Source organism: Phascolarctos cinereus, unplaced genomic scaffold (assembly GCF_003287225.1).
Source record: "Phascolarctos cinereus isolate Bilbo 61053 unplaced genomic scaffold, phaCin_HiC Scaffold_4;HRSCAF=312, whole genome shotgun sequence".
Classification (NCBI taxonomy): Eukaryota; Metazoa; Chordata; class Mammalia; order Diprotodontia; family Phascolarctidae; genus Phascolarctos; species Phascolarctos cinereus.
Window position 1 is genome coordinate 299,082,960 of NW_027555847.1, and position 18,676 is coordinate 299,101,635.

Genomic DNA, 18,676 nt, shown 5'->3' on the forward strand with positions numbered 1-18,676 from the left:
CCCCACCCTTTCCTGGCCGGTTTGGAAGGCGCGCTTGGGCCCCGCGAGCTTCGGGCACGCGCGCTCACCCTCGTTCGCGCGGAACCTGTGGCTTTGCAGACGTCGCTCTCTCTGCCTCCCCCCCTCCCTGCCGTTGCTGCAGTTTGATCCACCCCGGGGTGAGGAGGGTGGAGCGAGAAGGTGCCGCTTTCCGCGCTCTCTCTCCCTGCTGCGGTGGGCTCTGCACTGCAATTGGAAGGCGCTGCCCCGCGACGCCCATTCGCGGGAGTTCAGTCGAGGCTGCTCTTGCTACTGCGTCCTTTCCCCTCCCCCACCGCCCGCCCCTCCTCTTGGCCCTCGGCAGCGCAGCCTCTCCCGCGCCCAGCCCCCCTGGACTGAGCCCCCAGCCGAGCCCTCCTCCTCTCCAGACGGCGCCGACAGCCTGTGGGAGCTGTAGCTGTATCACCAGCCGGGAGAGAGAGAGAGAGAGAGAGGCCCTGCCGCACTGCTATCTGCTCGCACCCCTGCACCCACACCCCCTCCGCTCACATCCCCGTCCCTTAGCTCCCTCCCCGTCCCCGGAATGTCGGCTCTGGAGTGGTACGCGCACAAGTCCCTGGGCGACGGCATCTTCTGGATCCAGGAGCGCTTCTTCGAGTCCGGCAACCGCGCCAACATCTGGCTGGTGCGCGGCACGGAGCAGGACGTGGTGATCGACACCGGGCTGGGGCTTCGAAGCCTGCCCGAGTACCTGTACTCGGCCGGCCTACTGCAGGACCCGGACAAAGGGGAGGACTTGGTGCGGCGGCCGCTGCTGGCCGTGGCCACCCATGTCCACTTTGACCACGCCGGCGGGCTCTACCAGTTTGACCAGGTAGCGGTGCACCGGGCCGAGGCGGACGCCCTGGCCCGCGGGGACAACTTTGAGACTGCGACCTGGCTGTCGGAGAGCGAGGTGGTGCGGGCTCCGAGCCCCGGCTGGAACGCCAGGCAGTTTCGAGTGCAGGCGGTGCAGCCCACCCACATCCTGCAGGAGGGTAATGGAGCGCTGGCCCCTCCGTGGGGAGAGGGGCGCGAAGGGTGGGGGAGGGTGCATGCAGCCTGGAAGAGCAGCTAGTGATCTTAGCTAAGGGCGGGGGGAGAGGGAAGAGGGTGAAAGGGACGGAGATGCTTTGCCAAGTCACCAAAATGACACCTGTCTCCATTCCTTCCCTTGGAAGGAAAAAAGATGCCTGGAGAGGCCCCTTGGGTTCCCGGGGCCCTGCAGATGGGAGAGGAAAGCGCTCTGCTACAGTAGAGAGATACAATGTACTACAAGTGGAGTAGAAGATGGCCCCGCCCCCTAATTAATTTCGGGAGCCTGGTGCAGTGGGAATGCCACAGGCTGTGAGACTTGATTTCCTGAAAGATTTCCACCCACTTATTCCCATTCTGAGCACCTGTTTGACATTTCCAGTCACTTATGGGAAAAAAAATTTTTTTTTTCGCCTCAGCCGCTTCACAATATAGACCTTCCTCCTCCTTCAGACCCTACCTTGGAACGAAGAAAAATAGTTAAATAAAACAAAAAGACAGCAACCTTTTGCCGCGTTCCCCGCCCTTGGTTTCCATTGCTATTCAAAGGGGAAATGTTTTATTTGTATTTTAAGACCAATACTAGTTAACTGCTTTTTTAATCGGAGTTCAGATGCTTTTTAGTGTTGTTTATTCTCGTTACTGTCGTCGTTGGATGTATTTCCTTGGTCCTGCTATCTCCATTCTGCCTCAGTGAATAACAAGTCTTCCCAAATGACATCCGATTCTGACCCCATATACCTTATGTTTGTTGACAGCAGCCTGGATAGCTATCTAGAAAGCACCAGCTCTGAAGTGAGAGGGCCTGGGTTAAAATTCCACTTCACACTGCGTGTGTGACCTTGGGACGAATTAGAACTCTCTGAGCCTAAATGTTTTCGTATGGGCTGTAGATGCCATCTAAGGTGACTTCCAGTCGGGAGAAAATCATCCTTATTTCAATATATTTGGTTTCTTTTGTAATCTTATATTTTAATGCCTTTAAAAATATTCTGAGAAAAAGGTCATAGATTTTGCCAGACTGCCAAGGGAGAATACATCCACAAAACCCTTGCTTGCAAGTCTAGGCTGGTGAGAATCGTAAGATTCTCATTTTTCTTCTGTCTGGGCCTGTGATTTCCTTTGGGTATTATTCCCTCCACCTCATATTTGGCTCTGCTTCTTTTTTGTAACTTAGTGTTTTCAGAGTTGCCAGGTACATTGAAAGGTTGAGTGACTTCCTTACTGGCCCAGAGGCAGGATTTGAACTGAAGTCTCTCCGCAAAGCCAGATCTCTGGTAATTATACCAGAACAATATTCCATTACATTCATATGCCACAGTTTGTTGGGTTATTCTCCAATCTTTGGGCAGGCACTGGTTTTTAAAAAAAAAAATTTTTTTTGAGGCAATCTCTGTCAAGTGACTTGCCCAAAGTCACCCAAAGTGACTTGCCCAAGGTCTGAGGTCTCATTTGAACTCGGGTCTTCCAGGCTCCAGGGCCAGTGCTTGGTCCACTGTGCCACCTAGCTGCCCCTCAGGACACTGTTTTTAAATGAAATTTTGTTTTGTTTTTAGATCTATATTCTCTCCCTGCCAGCTTCCTCCACCCACAAATTCAGAAAGCAAGAGAAATAAAACTTAGTTACAAAAAGCGCTGTGCAGTCAAGTAAAACAAATTACTAAGTTGGCCATGTTCCCCCCCACAAAAAAAAAGTCTCCAAAATATGTATATCACATATTTCATCTTGAATCCTCTGGAATTGTAGTTGGTCTTATGTTAATCATAGTTCTTAAGTCTTTTAAAATTATCATCATATCGCTTTTACTGTATAAATTGTTTTCCTGGTTCAGTTCACTTAGAATCAATTCATTTGATTTTCCATGTTTCTCTGAAACCATCCCCTTAATCTTTTATTATTGCATAATAGTATTTCGTCACATATATTTACCCTTATTTCATTAGCCATTACCCAGTTGATGGGTACTCCCTCAGTTTCGAATTCTTTGCTACCACAAAAAGAGCCGATATAAATATTTTTGTGCCTGTGGGTATTTTTCCTCCCTCTAATCTCTTTGGGGGTATAGAGCTTGTAGTGGTTTTGTTGGGCTAAAAGGCATGGATGGTTTAATAATTTGGGGGGCATATTTCCAAATTGCTTTTGAATATGACTGGATTTCCCATAAACCCTCTAGCATTTGTCATTTAGCTTTTTTGTCAACTGTGTCAATATTATGGGAGTGTGGTGGAATCTCAGTTATTTTGTATTTTTCTAATTATTAGTGATTTAAAGGATTTTTTCATATGACTATTGATATCTCGGATTTCTTACTTTAAAAACTGCCTAGTGATATCCTTTGACCATTTATCATTCAGGGAATAGCTTAGTCTTATAAATTTAAGAAAATTCCCTATATGTTTTAGAAATGAAGTCTTTATCAGAGAGACTTACTACCCATTTATCTGCTTCTATTCTAAATGTGGCTGCATTGGTTTTATTGGTGCAAAATCTTTTAAAATTTTATGTAATTAAAATTATCCATTTATCTTGTGACCGTCTTTATCTCTAATTTGGTCATGAACTCTTTCCTTATCGGTACATGTAACAGATAATTTCTTCTTTGCACCCCTAGTTTAGTTATGATATGATCCTTTGTCCAGCAAGAACTTTTAAATAAAAAAGATAATCCATGACTTACATCAAATTGAGCAACCTTAATGCCAAGTTATTATTTTTTTTTTCCTGAGAATTTGTCCCATCATCAACTCAGTCCATGGAATTATTAATTCCAATGTAGCTTTAGAGAATTGTTCTAGAGAGCAATGATTGGAAACTATTTATACATTTATTTTATTTTTTTTAATTAATTTTATTTTTAGTTTTCAACAATCACTTCCATAAGCTTTTGAGTTTAAAATTTTCTCCACCTCCCTTCCCAAGATGACATGCGATATGATATAGGCTCTACATATACATTCCTATTAAACATATTTTCACATTAGTCATGTAAAAAAGAATTAGAACCAATAGGAGGGACCACAAGAAAGAAGAAACAAAACAAGAAAAAAAAGGAGTGAATAGTATACTTCAGTCTGTATTCAAACTCCATAGTTCTTTTTCTGATGTGAATAGCATTTTCCGTCATGAGACTTTTGGATATGTTTTAGATCGTGACATTGCTGAGAAGAGCTAAGTCTATCAAAGTTGGTCATAGCACAATGTGGCTGTTACTGTGTACAACTTTCTCCTGGTTCTTTTCACTTCACTCAGCATCAATCCATATAAGCCTTTCCAGGTTTTTCTGAAGTCGGCCTGCTCATCATTTCTTATAGCACAGTAGTATTCCGTTACATTCATATACCACAACTTGTTCAGCCATTCCCCAATTGATGGGCATACCCTCAATTTGCAGTTCTTTGCCACCATAAAAAGAGCTGCTATAAATATTTTTGTACAGGAGGGTCCTTTTCCCATTTTTTTGATCTCTTTCTAGGTCAAAGGGTATGCACATTTTTGTGGCCCTTTGGGCATCCTTCCAAATTTCTCTCCATAATGGTTGGATCAGTTCACAACTCCACCAACAATGCATTAATGTTCCAATTTTCCCACATCTTCTCCAATATTTTTATACATCTATTTTCTAAAAGGATTTTTGCCTTCCTTGTTGACTCAAAGAATTCCTTTGATTGTGAGAATAGAAAACCAATAGAGTAGGCATCGCATGAACATTTAACCTACCCAAATTCAGCTCCACAGTTCCACTAGATACACTAGCCAAAAAATAGGAAAAATTACAATTTAAATAATGCTATTTCTGGCCACTACTAAATGCAAATAGCCTATACCCAGGAATGCATGTTAGATGGGGAGAACAATCTGCTAATCCTTAAACTGCTCTAACATGTGGAAACACTGAGTGTGATTCTAGAACCTTCTCTTCACCGTGCCTACAAAATGGTAGAGCTAACAGCAGGTAGCCTTGGTTGGCTTTTCTAGCTTTCTCTGTTCATCTGAAAGGTCACTGCTGTGTACCTTTTTACTTTATCGTATCTCCTCTTGACTCAAGGTGAAGCAGAAGTGAAAAACCATTTTCATTCTAATTTTTTTTGGTGAAGCCCTTTCAAGGATATTTTTTTCCTTCATTATCAGTTTTCCAACCAACTAAGAGTCCACCTGTTTTGTTGTCTTCCTTTGAATGGAAGTTGTGACTACCTACTTCTCTTGATTAATAATTTAACTAATGAATTATGAAAAATAAAATTTGCATCCAGTTGTTTCCGTAGCAACCATCTCAAGTCTCACTTGCTGTGATAATACCCACTACCTTCTTTTAATAAGACCTGTCTCCTTTCTAGCTGTAACTTTTTAAAGATACTGTACCATATTTTGTGTGTGGCTTTAAGATTTTCCAGGGTACCATGTCATCACCTTACACACAAAGTTTGGAGTATTACAGTCCCCCCCCCCACACACACACACTCCTGCCCTCCTTATAAGATGCTATTTCACTGTAGGTTATTGAACGGTTTCTACATTTCTGCTATAACATACATTTTCCACCTGTGAACAAGGCCTGCTTTAAAAGGGCCTGCTGATGGATGTCTTCTTTTATATGAAGATGTGAGTACTGAGTAAGGTGTGCATTTTGAGTAATGAAGTAGTTGTTTCTGCAAATGTGAATGGTTTTGAACTAATTTACCTAGATTTCTTCCCCCCCCCCCCATCTGCACTTTGTTGTTGTTAACAATATGTGTTTTAAAAAGGACATTTGAGCTTAGGGCCCTGTTAGAAGCTGTGCCCATAAAGGTAAACCATGTCAGAAGAGAGCCTGTTATATTCACTTAATTCCAAAACTAAGTGAGCTAATTGGTTACAACAGCAGTGCACATCTGAGGTATGGATAGATGTTATTTCCAGTTAATAGGTAGGGAAATTGAAGCCTAATTAAGAAAAACTAGGCCCTTTTGCCCTATAATGTCTTCCACTCTAAGCTATCCTCCACTCAATTGCCAGTGATTTTCTTAAAACTCTGGTCTGGATGATGTCATCCCCCTACTTAGTAGAAGAATAAGAAGGAAATAAGCATTTTTGTAGTGCCTCCTATGTGCTAGGCACTGTGCCAAGTGCTTTATCAGTATCTCATTTGAGACTAACAACAAGCCTGTTAGGTGCTATTATTACTCCCATTTTACAATTAAGGAAATGGAGGCAAACAAGTTAAGTGACTTGCCCAGAGTCACACTGCTGTTGTCTGAGGTCAGGTTTCAAGTTGGGTCTTCCCAGTTGTAGACCTAATTGTCTATCCACTGTCCCACCCTAGCCACCTCCAATAGCTTCCCATCTCCTCCAGGATCAAACATAAAATCCTTTTTTGGTGTTCAGAGCTCTTCATAACCTGCCCAACCCTTACCTTTCCAGTTTTCTTTCACACTACCTCTATCTTCTTCTCCCACCTCTCCACTCCCTACCTGACTTGTAATTCTGCAATCCAGTGATACTGGCCTCCTTGCTATTCCATCTCCAAACTATAGACATTTCCCTTCAAGTCCTAGCTAAGTCCCATCTTCTACGGGAAGCCTTTCCCATCCTCCATTAATATTAGTGCCTTCCATCTTTTGATTATTTCCAGTTTATCCTGTATATAGATTATTTATACACAAGTGTTTGTATGTTGTTTCCTCCATCAGACTATGAGCTCTTTGCGAGCAAGTGATTCTCTTGACTTGAACAAGTCTTTTGACTTAACTTTTTGCTAGAATTGGCTGTGTGGTCTTTGTATGATGGTGGAACCAAGAAAATAAACTTACATTTATTGTTAACAGTTATTGTAATTATTACATTTGTTGCAGATGTTTTATAAGAATAAAATCAAGCATTTTTTAAAAGCAACATTTTGAGCAGTTTCTAGTTATAGCTGTCCACAAATTTGGAAATGAATAAAATGTTTGGAGCACTTTGTATTTTAATGGTATAAAGAGTAGCTTTTAGAAAAGGCAAGAGAGATTCACAGAATTTGGGGGAACTTAGGCATTCTTAAGTCCATTTTTCATGGCTGTATCTATGTGGTTTTCTAAGTTTTAAGGTGTGAAGAGAAAGCTTAGTGTTTACGGAAACACTTGGAAAATTGGTAATACTGACAAACAGCTTCTACTAACACATCAGGAGCTGTAAATTTCAACTTTTTAGGTAATATCTACTTTCCTCCTTACCTGGAAATGTAAATTTCCTATCTCTGAAAAATATGTCCTATTAACTTTCTGGCAGAGTAGCTAGAAGAAGATCTGGAAATAGCCAGATTTTAAAAATAGTGATGTGGAATAATATACCTTTTTTTCTCCCAGAACTTAGTGCTAGAGAGGTAAAAAGTCATATCCACTTCATTTAGTGACCAGTTAGGTTAGTTATTTTACCTGTGTCCAACAGTTATTGGATTGTATCACTAGCTACACAGCTAATAAATTATGCACAAGAAAAGAGTAGCTAAATCATCACACTTGTCAGTAACAGAAAATAATTCCTTTCCATTAATGGTATTGTAATTAGAGCTTCATTTACGTTCAGTGTCTTTTGAGTGGGTATTATTATTTTATAGAGTGCATAATTACTTGAACTCATTGAACCCAAATAATTCTCAGACTGATTGTGCTACCTGGTGACAGAGCTTGAGGCTTTGGATGTTTTCAATTTGGGGTAGAATTCCACCTACCTCCAACATCCTTTAGGTAACCCAAGGCCAGAAGTAGACTACTAGGGAATGCTGAGTCCTAATGGAAAATTAACACTGTTTTAAAGGAAATATGCCCAAAGAGTCTGTACAAAAAAGAGGTGTCGTCCAGATTCAGAGAGATAATCTGTACTCACTGTACCCAGCTTTCATCAAACCATATGTTTTGTTTTGGGTGTGACATTTTAGAAAGGGTACTATCAAGCTGGAATGAGTCCAAAAGTACATGACGAAGTAACTCAAAACTATGTCAAGTAAAGTTTGTACAGACGGAGTGAAGAAGGAGACTTATCCTAGGGAAGAAGAGATTTAGGGAATGTTGCATCAGTGTATTCAAAAGGTTCTCAAGTGGAAGAAAGGTTGGACTTACTCTGTAGGACTTCAGAGGGCAGAGCTAGTTAGGGTCAATGATTGGAAGGCTAATTTTTGCTCATTATCAAGATAAAATATCTAAAAATTTAAATAAATTCAGAAACGAAATGGCCTAATGCAGTAGCAAGTTTTTCATTATAAACGGTGCTGAGGCAGAGCCTTAGGGCTTGTGAGTGACGTAGAGGATTCTAATGCATTGGGTGAGAGGTTGGACTAGAAGCAATTCTTGCTTGCTTAGTTTGTAGTTTAGCTCATTTGGAGTCCTAAAGTTCACACACACACACACACACACACACACACACACACACACACACAAAGAATTAACTCATAGCACAACAACTAAAATGAAAACAGAATGGTGTCTCTTCCAGGATCAGCTAAAAATATTAGAACTTTTTTGCCTGGAAAGATAAAGTCAAGAGACTGAAATTCCCTTCATAAATATTGATTGATTGATTAACAGAAGTCTTTAAAATCCTATAATGCTAAAACCAGGAGGCTTCAGTTTTCCAACCAGCAAAATGAGAGAGTTATTCTAGATCTCTAGGATATTGTTCTTTGATTCTGCAGACAGGAAAGTGGAGCAGTTTGGGATACATCCTTAATCCTTTGAATTTGTTTTTGTGGTGGGCAACTTCCATTCTTGATCATGAAAGTATTTTGGTACCTTTGACAAGCTATGTTATTTTGAACAATTGGGTTTGAAACTCCAGCGCTTTAGGTGTATTTCCTTTTAAGTATTTTGCCTTTAATTAGAGTGTGCTCCTCTACCCTTTGATCCGGAGGTGTCTGGATTGCTTCCCATTTGGTTGAGAACAGGATTGTCATGTTTTTTTCTATCTTTTTAACCCATTCTTTTCCACCCCCCCAAAAAAACTCCACCCTCTATTAAAATAATTAAGCATAAATAATAACAACAAAGTAAGTTATTAAAGAATGCAAAGTTAAAAGTTGCTACCTAACTTTCCTACCATTTACTGCAGCATTGCTTTTCAACCAATATTTAAGTAGATTTAGATTGCTTTTACTCTGGGGTCAAAACCTCCCCAGGGTATGTGCCTCTCATAGTCAAAAGCTTGTGCCCTGCTAACGTGATGTAACTTAATAGACAATGGTTTTGCCATTACCACTCCTCTTCCTGGCTTTTTTGCTTCTTCAATTGCAGAAAGAGCAGTTTGGTATTTCACCCTTTTAAATAGCTGCATACAGGAAACTAGTTTGCTAGATGGGAGGGGGCAGGGTTGGATTAGGTTCCTTTTAGCACCAGATAAGTTGAGGTCCTGACTTGGCAGTATGTTATTGGGAGGAAATATTCAAAGTTTAATTATAATGGTCCTTACCTTGTACTGAATAAAGGAAAGTAATTTCTTTTTTAAATTGTTTTTGTATTTTAAAGTAACAATTATTTTTTATTAATCTGTCCCCCTTGTCTCTTCCATTGAATAAAAAAAAATCCCTCAATATGTCTCACATAATCTAGTAAAACAAATCCCTGTGTCTAAAAGTTCTTGTCTTTTTCTGCATCTGAAGTTTATCACCTTTCTGTCAGATGGGTAGTGGTGTGTTTCACCTTCATTCTTTTGACTTTGTGGTTTATCATGGCATTGATCAGAATTCTAAAGTTTTAAGGGTAATTTCTCACATGAAAATCCATTAAACGTTCTCCTCAGAGAAGCTTGATGACCTTTACATCTTTGCCTTTTTAACGTTGGTCATTTGCTTCTTCCCAGCCTCATCCATACCTCTTTTATGAACATTTCCTTTGAAACTTCTTGGGCATCTTTGACAGCTTATGTTTAGAAGAAATGTTCCCAGAACAGAGGGGCTCGTCTCTTCAGAACAAATTCTGTTTTATCCTAGAATATAACTTTTTAAGCTCATCTAAGTAGAGCTAGTCAAGATTTTTAAACAGAGCTATAAAATAGTTTCACTACATTGCCTATGTTAGAATAAAAGACTGGAGAAACCATTGCTCTGATATAGTATGGCATTTTTGATGTTATAATACTCTCATGTGTAATATGGTATGAACATTAGTAGGTTATTTCAAAGATCAAATGACATTATGTATGCATGCTTTGACACAAAGGCCATGTGAGAGTGAAGAACTATTAGTTATCGCTTAACTTGACCTTACTTAAAAGGGTTGGCCCTATAAGGAAAAGCTTGTGAAAGTAAACTGATCCATTCTAAGCACTTTGCTTACTAAGTGAATGATTGTTGGTAGGTACCTTTCAGTGGGCCTATATATACCTGACCATTGTTAGGCTCTCCCCAGCCACAGATAACTCAAAGATTACCCACATAAACATATTTCCTACAAAAATGCAACTCTTTAAGCCATTTGTATTTTGCTTAATATATACTTTATACTAAAATGTATCACATACAAGTTAGTGAAAAGTTCAAAGCAATATAATCCCTAAGTACAAGGTAAGTACTATTATAATTAAACTTTTAAAATTTTCTTCCTTAAAAACATACTACCAGGGAAGCTAGCTAGGTAGCGAAGTGGGTAGAGTTCAAATCTGGCTTCATACATTTAATATTTACTAGCTTTGTGACCCTGGGCAAGTCACTTAACCCCCATTTGAAGTAAACATATACATATATATATATATATATACACACACACATATAATATACATATATACATATATATGTTTAATATGAATGTATATGTAGAGCCTGTATTAGACTGCACACCATCTTGGGGAAGGGGAGAAAGTTTAAAACTCAAGTCTTATGGAAGTGAATGTTGAAAATTAAAAATAAATACATTTTTAAAAGCATACTACCAAGTCACAAACTCACAGGATCTAAAGCTAAAAAATGCTGGTTCCGAGAGCTTGTAAGTTGCCTATGGTTACATAGATAGTAATTAATGGAGCTGGGATATGAACCTAGGTTAAATACTGTGTTTCTCCCACACTAACTTCGATTACTAGTCAACTGTAAAAATGTTGCCTACAAGACTGTTAGGCTTTATTCTCAGCACCTGGTTGAAAATTACCACCTATTCTAGCCTGTTAACATTTGCATAGGGGATAGTTCTTTCCAGGATTTCTTAAAAGGTGCTCCATAAAAACCATTTGACATAACTGAGCAGTTTTTTTTTGTTTGTTTGTTTTTGGGTTTTTTTTGGGGGGGGGTTAAGTGACTTGCCCAGGATCACACAGCTAGTAAGTGTTATGTGTCTGAGGATGGATTTGAACTCAGGTACTCCTGAGTCCAGGGCCAGTACTCTATCCACTGCACCACCTAGCTGCCCCACTGAGCAGTTTTTTTACCAAAGTTAATAAGAGTTTCTTCCCCCCCCCACATATTGAGGGTTAAATAAAATAAGAGTGGTTTGTAGGTTTTCCAAAGGTACTGTATTCTTTACTTGCAAGAGAATTCTAATCCCAAAGCATTATTTCAAAGAGGATCTTCTAATGTCTCATTCCATTTGCACTGGTACCAGTTTGAGACCTAGCACCAGGAGCAGGATAATGACAGTGTGAAAACAGACATTTGTTTGGACATTGGGCCAGAGAACTTAGTCATAAGCCTTTACCTAGTCCTTTTATGTGATCTTTTTTTTTAAGGCAGTTGGGGTTTAAGTGACTTGCCCAGGGTCACACAGCTAGTAAGTGTCAAGTATTTGGTCTGAGACCAGATTTGAACTCAGGTTCTCCTGAGTTTAGGGCCTGTGCTCTATCCACTGTGCCACCTAGGTGCCCCCGTATGATCATCTTCTAAAGCAAATTTCAGCCACTCAGCTCAGAGAAATAGTGTTTTCCATTTGGTTCTCTGCTGGAAGATCAGGAGTATCAATTCAAAACTAAATTTCCTATGGGGTGGCTAGATGGTTCAGTGGATAGAGTACCAGGCCTGGAGTCGGGAAGATGAGTTTTCCCGAGTTCAAGTCTGGCCTCAGACCCTTACTAGTTGTGACCCTGAGTAAGCCACAGCCCTGTTTGTCTTAGTTTTCTCATCTATAAAATGAACTAGAGAAGGAAATGGCAAATCATTCCGATATCTGTGCCAAGAAAACCCCAAATGGGGTCATAAAGAGTCAGACGTGACTGAACAACAATGACATTCCCCTACGGGTACCAATTTGAACAGCTAGGAGCTCAGGGTATTTTGTATCTCATGTCACAATCCTCCCAGCTCAAAAAGAGTCTGTCAGGCAAATGGGCCCTAGCTATTGTTGAGTGCTTTATCTTTCAGGAAAGTATCCCTTTGCCACCTTAGTAAGCTCTCTTCTTTGAGACTCTTGAAACCCCACCTCCACTGTAAAAGCTTTTGCTGCTGCTTTGAAATGGAGAAATTCTCATCCGTTGTTCTTCTATCATTTACCTTCTCACTAATCCTGCTGCCTTTTTTCAGTCTTTCTGAATGTATATTGCATTATATTTTGCTCTGGGTCTTCATTATATGCCCCCCCAAACATTTTTTATGCTAATGTTTGCGCAAATAATTTTATTAAATGTTTTAATGTAAATATATTACCTTAACCTGAAGACAAGTCTTCTGAAAAATCTGGAACTATCCCTTTTGGTCAATTACCATCTTAAATGAAGATAGAACATAGAAAATTATCCAGATTTAACAGTATGATGGAACTAGAGAAGTGGAGGGGAATATATGACTAGCCCATTTATAAACTAACTTATCACTACAAAGATGACCTATGAAGCAGAACTCCTCTGTGGTTTAAACAGGGCTTCTTAAACTTTTTCCACTCATGACCCCTTTTTGAATTCCGGCAGCATTCATGTGCAGTGCAAAGTGTGAATGCTTTGTGTTCAGAACCACAGCTGCAGTGAAGTTGTACATGCAACACAGGCAAGTGCTGCCAGAAACACCTTGGTTTCATTACAAATTTGATTTTTAATTAATTTTTGGTCATTTCGCGTTCAGAAATTGTTTATTGTTGCCAAATATTTTGCTATCCCATATGGGATCTCAACCCACAATTTAAGAAGCGCTGTTTAATAGAAGGTCTTTAAGAATTTCTGTGTCCAAAAATTTGCTCCCCTGCAACCAGTCTGGCAATGAGCATCTCTGAACTTAAAGGCCTTAGACAAGGTATGCATTCAGTCACCAGGCCCACACTTGAAGTCCAGCCCAAGTTCTAACACTTATTTCACTCTTAAAACTCACTTGGGGAAGTAATTCATTTGTGAAACAAGGTTTGAAATGCAAATTAACTTATCTCCACCTTCTATTGTCTCTCTCAAACCATTTAACTTTGTATCCTTGTGCATCCATCTTTGTGACAAGGTTTGTAATGGGATTTTTATCTTTAAAATCTCTTCTCATTTCTAGGGGATGTGATCAGCCTTGGTGACAGACAGCTGACTGTTATGCACATGCCTGGTCACTCCAGGGGAAGCATCTGCTTACTCGACAAAGATCGGAAGATTCTGTTCAGTGGAGATGTTGTATATGATGGAGCAATGATTGACTGGCTTCCATACAGCCGAATCAGTGATTATGTTGTTACCTGTGAGCGTCTGATAGAATTGGTGGACAGTGGTGTGGTAGAGAAGGTGCTTCCTGGGCACTTCAACACCTTTGGAGCTGAAAGGCTGTATCGCTTGGCTTCCAACTATATTTCAAAAGCTGGCTTGTGTCACAAAGTTTCAACCTGTGCCATGAGATCTCTTGCAAGTTTAGCTCTGCGTTTAACCACCTCTAGGACCCCATCCTAGTTTGTATGTATTGGTTTATCATGTAATTGATACTTTTAAAACCAAGCAGTTTTGTGGTTAATATAATTGATTGTGATCATTTCAAGAAGTGCTTTCTCAATATTAAGGGGGAGGGGGGACAGATTTGAGAAGGAATAAGCCAAAAGAGGGAGATTTCTTATTTTAACTTATTTACTTTCCACCAAATAATTATAATAAGCCTCTGAAAGAAGCTAATAGCTTGCCAAAGCTGTTGCCTTTTAAATGTTTGTGGGTTTTTGTTTTGTTTTGTTTTTGGTCATTGAAACTGTGGGATGGTTGCATGGGGAAGGCATTTTGGAGAAAAGGAGAGTTATCCATACCTGCTTTTGGAAACTCTCATTTTATTTCTTATGTGCATTAAAGTAAGTTTTGTTTTGGGTTTGTTTTTTTTTGTGCCCCAACCCTGACATCTTCAGTATTATATTTAAATTGAAAGATGAAACTTCTTCAGTTTAAAATCCATTTGAACTCAATGTGAAACATATAATATATCTATCTATATGAAACTGAAACATTTCACTACTGTAGGGGCTGGATTCGTGTGTGCCATGATTTATTTATTCTTTGTGCAACTTATTAATGAAATAGTCACTGTCTGTGGTGTGTTTATTTTATTTATTTAAAAATAGCAAAGTGCATTTGGGTTTGATGCAAGGCTTTTATAAAACAAATGCTTCATTAAAAAGGCTGAAAACATTGTTACAGTGGAGGTGTTGTATTTTCCAAATAATGAAGTTTTAAAGTGTGCATATTTAACTGCAAATGTTTAGATTTCTTGAAAGGACACCGTCAGGTATACTTAAAAGTATATATGATTTGAAATGTGTTCCTTCTGGTCTGGAAGGAAAAGTGAAAACAGGTCTCTAGAGCATGTCTTTGGGCAACACTTCATATGAAATCAACTTTGTGACTCTTAAAAAATTTGTATAATCTTGAAACAAACAGATATTTTACTTGGTCCTTTGTCTTATGTTACATTAAAGTGCTTACCAAATTAATTTCAAGGTGTACGTTAGATAGTACTCTTTCCCTGATTCACAGAACTGATTCTTGTCCGATGGATTTTGAACCACCTATAACCTTTGGCTGAAATGGAAAGATCCCATTTTCACCATCTACTCTAAACAAAAGCTGGACTAGTATTTACTGATGAATATTGGTTTAGCATACGGGGAGCATGTGTGTGTGTCTGGAGAAATTTAAAAGAATTTTTGTGAACTGTTATTACTGCCTTTCTAGTCCTCGCATTTCTGAATTCAAACTGAGACAGTAAGATGAAACTCAGTTTTAGGAGTGCTGGAGGAGAGTTTCTGAAACAGTGTAAAACTTTCTCCTTCCCTAGAAATTCTCCATATTCATGCATTTAAACAGAATTTAAGCATCTACCATAAGCACAGCATATGTGTGCCAGGCAACATGGAGAAATGTAATGGGAGTTCAAGATGGGGTTCCTGCCCTCACAGAACTCATAACTGAGTTAGAGCAAACATACAACAGAGAGTAGGATAGCAATGCAAAGGTAAGGATAACAATTAGTATACATAAATACTGAGAAACAGAACAAGCAAGTAATGTTTATAGGGTGAGGTTAGCCAGATCTGGAAAGCTTATGAGGAGAGATGAATAATGAGCCAGATTTTGAAGGAAGGGATGGTTGTAGTTTGGTAAATTACTTTACATCAGACATCCCCTATTAAACAGGTGTAATAGAAAATTTTCGGTATATTCAATATTCCTGATTATTGGGGGAGTAATAAGAGGCAGTAATACTGCTTTATGGAAGAGCCTATAAAATGAATTTTTTTCTGCCCTGTTTTCCTGTAGCCATATGAATAATTAAAGGCAAGGAAATTAGAGGGTTCAAGGCTATATACAACTCTTATTGTGGTTTCCATGTTCTCACTAACCACCCACACAGAGCAATAATGCTCATAATCTGGAATCAAAGAAACCAGACAGTTGTGTGAGTACGTACAAATAAAGATTCTGTCTGTACTGTGGGATCTCTTCCAAGCTCAGCTCTTTGTGTAAGAAGGATCAAGTCCAAATCTAAATTGACCTTTCTTGCAATTGACTCTACAAATTAAAACTAAGTAATTTTGTAGTCTTTAAAAATAACTCAGTGTCATCAAAAAAATTTTAATATAAAAAAGTGAAGATATCATTGGACCTTTGTCCGAGTGATCGGTTTTTAAGACAGCTTTTCTGTTAGATTGGACTTTGAAGCTTATATATGAATATTAAAAATCTCAACATTGTATTAAGAATTATTGTGGTATTATTGGAGGCATCATGAACAAAATTATTAGATAGCTTTAGAGAGAGCTGATATTTTTACATTGGTCATAAAAATAGTAAACTCCAAACTCTTAAATTACTTAAGACCCTATTAGCTAATAGGGTCTGAAATAATGTATTATTTTCCCTTGAAGAATTAGAGGTTTTAGGTTTACACTTATTTGTAATGGGAATGTCCAATATTCTTTAGGGAGTGAGGGTGCTTATTTGGTAGAAGAATATAGTTTGAAAACATTTAAATTGATGTATTTTAAGCAACATTACTCAAGATTGTATTACTCTACTGCTGTTGAAACTTGTGAAAAGTCTGGCTAATGGCCAGCTCTGTGGAACAAACTTGACAGTGTATTTTTACTCTCCTTGATATGGAATGTGCCAAGAGTAAAACAGATGAAGAAACCCAAAGCATTTTCCTAATTTTTATTACTTTTTAATATGTATATTTTTCACCCTGACAGTGACCCTTTAATGTTGACATAATTTAATACTTTAAAAAAATGTTGAATTGTAAGTTGTAAAAATTGAAAATAATTAGAAATCACTCTACTCTTTAAATTGGTAGTGCTGTGTCTTTGGTAATCCAGTTTCTTTACTTTTTTTTCCATGTTAAAAAAAAAGCTAAAGAAACTTTGATCTCTTTTTTCCATCAACTGTAAACTATACATAATTGATGTTAAAGTAAAAGTGTTAATCATCTTTGTTCTTGGATGTAATCTGAATGTAATATTCTCAGACTGTCTGCTTGTAGTTTTCAGATGAGTGTAATTTAAAGCATATAATAAATATTTAAAGGGATATAGTATTTCCTTGAAATTCAGTGAGTGATTCTATGCTTGATATTTTAAAAATACACCTAGGTTTAACATTTCTTTGTATCAATATTTTTTTGAATTTTACCTTTTTTAATATTCAAGCAATATTTTTTAAAAAACCTGATGATAAAGTTGATAACCTTAAAAGGTATTCTTAAGCCTACTTAAAAGTTTATTCTGAACTTATAGGGGAAAAATAACATTTTTATAAATAATCAGGTTATATAATAAAAATAAGCCTTCAAGATGAATGACCATAACACATTCTAAATACTTTTGTTTGTAAAACCCTATCTTGGGTATTCTCTCAGTTTACAACTATAGGCTAGGTCCCCAGAGAGGCCACTAGTAACATCACAGGGCTAACATGGGTGCCTGCTCCTGCTGGTATGCTTCCCATTAGCAGCGGAGGTGCACCAACATATCCAAGTAGTGCCCAACTACCTTTTCCATATGCCTTTGACAGGAGGTATTCATGCCTCTAAGATGTCTTGAGGCATAAAATCAAACTGGTAAAATCAAGCTGAGACAACGAAAGCTATCTTTGTCTTATTTTGCTATTGGATCCAGTAGCAACTTCTGTTTAAATCCAAAACTGAGGATCACTGACTGACTTGTAGGCAGTCCAGCACATCTGGAACTCTTGGCATGGTGTACCGGTCCACTTAAATTCTCTTGTTCAAAATCTGGTTGGCCATGCACTTTGAATCTTCCCAGTCTTATTTTGTACCAGTGATACAATTACTGCATACAGATTGCTGTATTCTCTGATGATACTATTGTGCAGTTCCTTCAGATGGTTTCTGAGATCTTTCACATATAGGGAATCTCTTGGAGTTAGTAAATTGGATTTTCTTACATCCCACTCTTGCTGCAAGAACACCTTTGTCTTCCAATTAACTTTTCCTTCTACTGGGCCTTGTATTCTTCAGACACTGGTGAGTCACCAAAATAAAATTTCTCTGGATTTGTCCCTGAGTTTAATAAAACTACCTTGATGGTGTTTACTGCCACCACCTAGTACTATTTTCCTGTATGATTCTGCATTGAGTTGTATGGGGTGCTCAGGGAGGACTAGCACCCCTGGTATGAGAGATTACCAAGCCCTTTCTGGGGCTGCTCATCCATCTTTGGTGTTCATCTGTCACTCAGATCCCAAAGTGGCTTCAAAAAGCTGTAGCAGGCACAGCAGCCGCACCCCAGTAAAACTGTTTTAGCCAAGCTAAATCAGGCTGAGGATAACAAATAGGCCTCAGTAGGCCTCAGACCCATCAGTGAGGTAGGGGAGATGTCTACTCCAAGCATGTGAAGACTTCCCCAGTGAGAATGGCTGGATGAGAACAGTTTGTTTCAATGGCCATGAAGGTAGCTGAAGCAGGCACTGTGTAGTGCTTAGACATTGTTCAGACATTGAAGATGCCATACCAGGCTATTGCCAGTCATCTTGATTTTTGTCTTGCCACTGAACTTTGATGACTTTGTGCAACTCTGCCTAACTTAAATCCAATTCACACATAAGTGAAGACATCACCTGTGATGTCATTGGTCCTCTTAGAAAGTAAAGGGTGAACAACATGATACTGCATAAGCTGAATGAATGTCCAAAATATTTACTGAGTTCCGGCTTGTTGATCACAATATGCTGCTAGGATCTTGAATAGACTAAAGTTTATCTTACTCAAAACTAACATTCTTGAGCTTTCTCTGAGTTTAG

General features: G+C 38.9%; 1 protein-coding gene across 1 annotated transcript; it reads left to right on the top strand.

Annotated features, from left to right (window-relative positions):
• Positions 1-8: 8 nt before the first annotated feature.
• MBLAC2 (metallo-beta-lactamase domain containing 2) lies at positions 9-16,952 on the top strand. The gene is made up of 2 exons (XM_021008297.2): positions 9-1,016; positions 13,446-16,952. The coding sequence occupies exons 1-2, from the start codon at positions 563-565 to the stop codon at positions 13,829-13,831; spliced, it is 840 nt and encodes a 279-aa protein (XP_020863956.1). The 5' UTR covers positions 9-562; the 3' UTR covers positions 13,832-16,952.
• Positions 16,953-18,676: the final 1,724 nt, after the last annotated feature.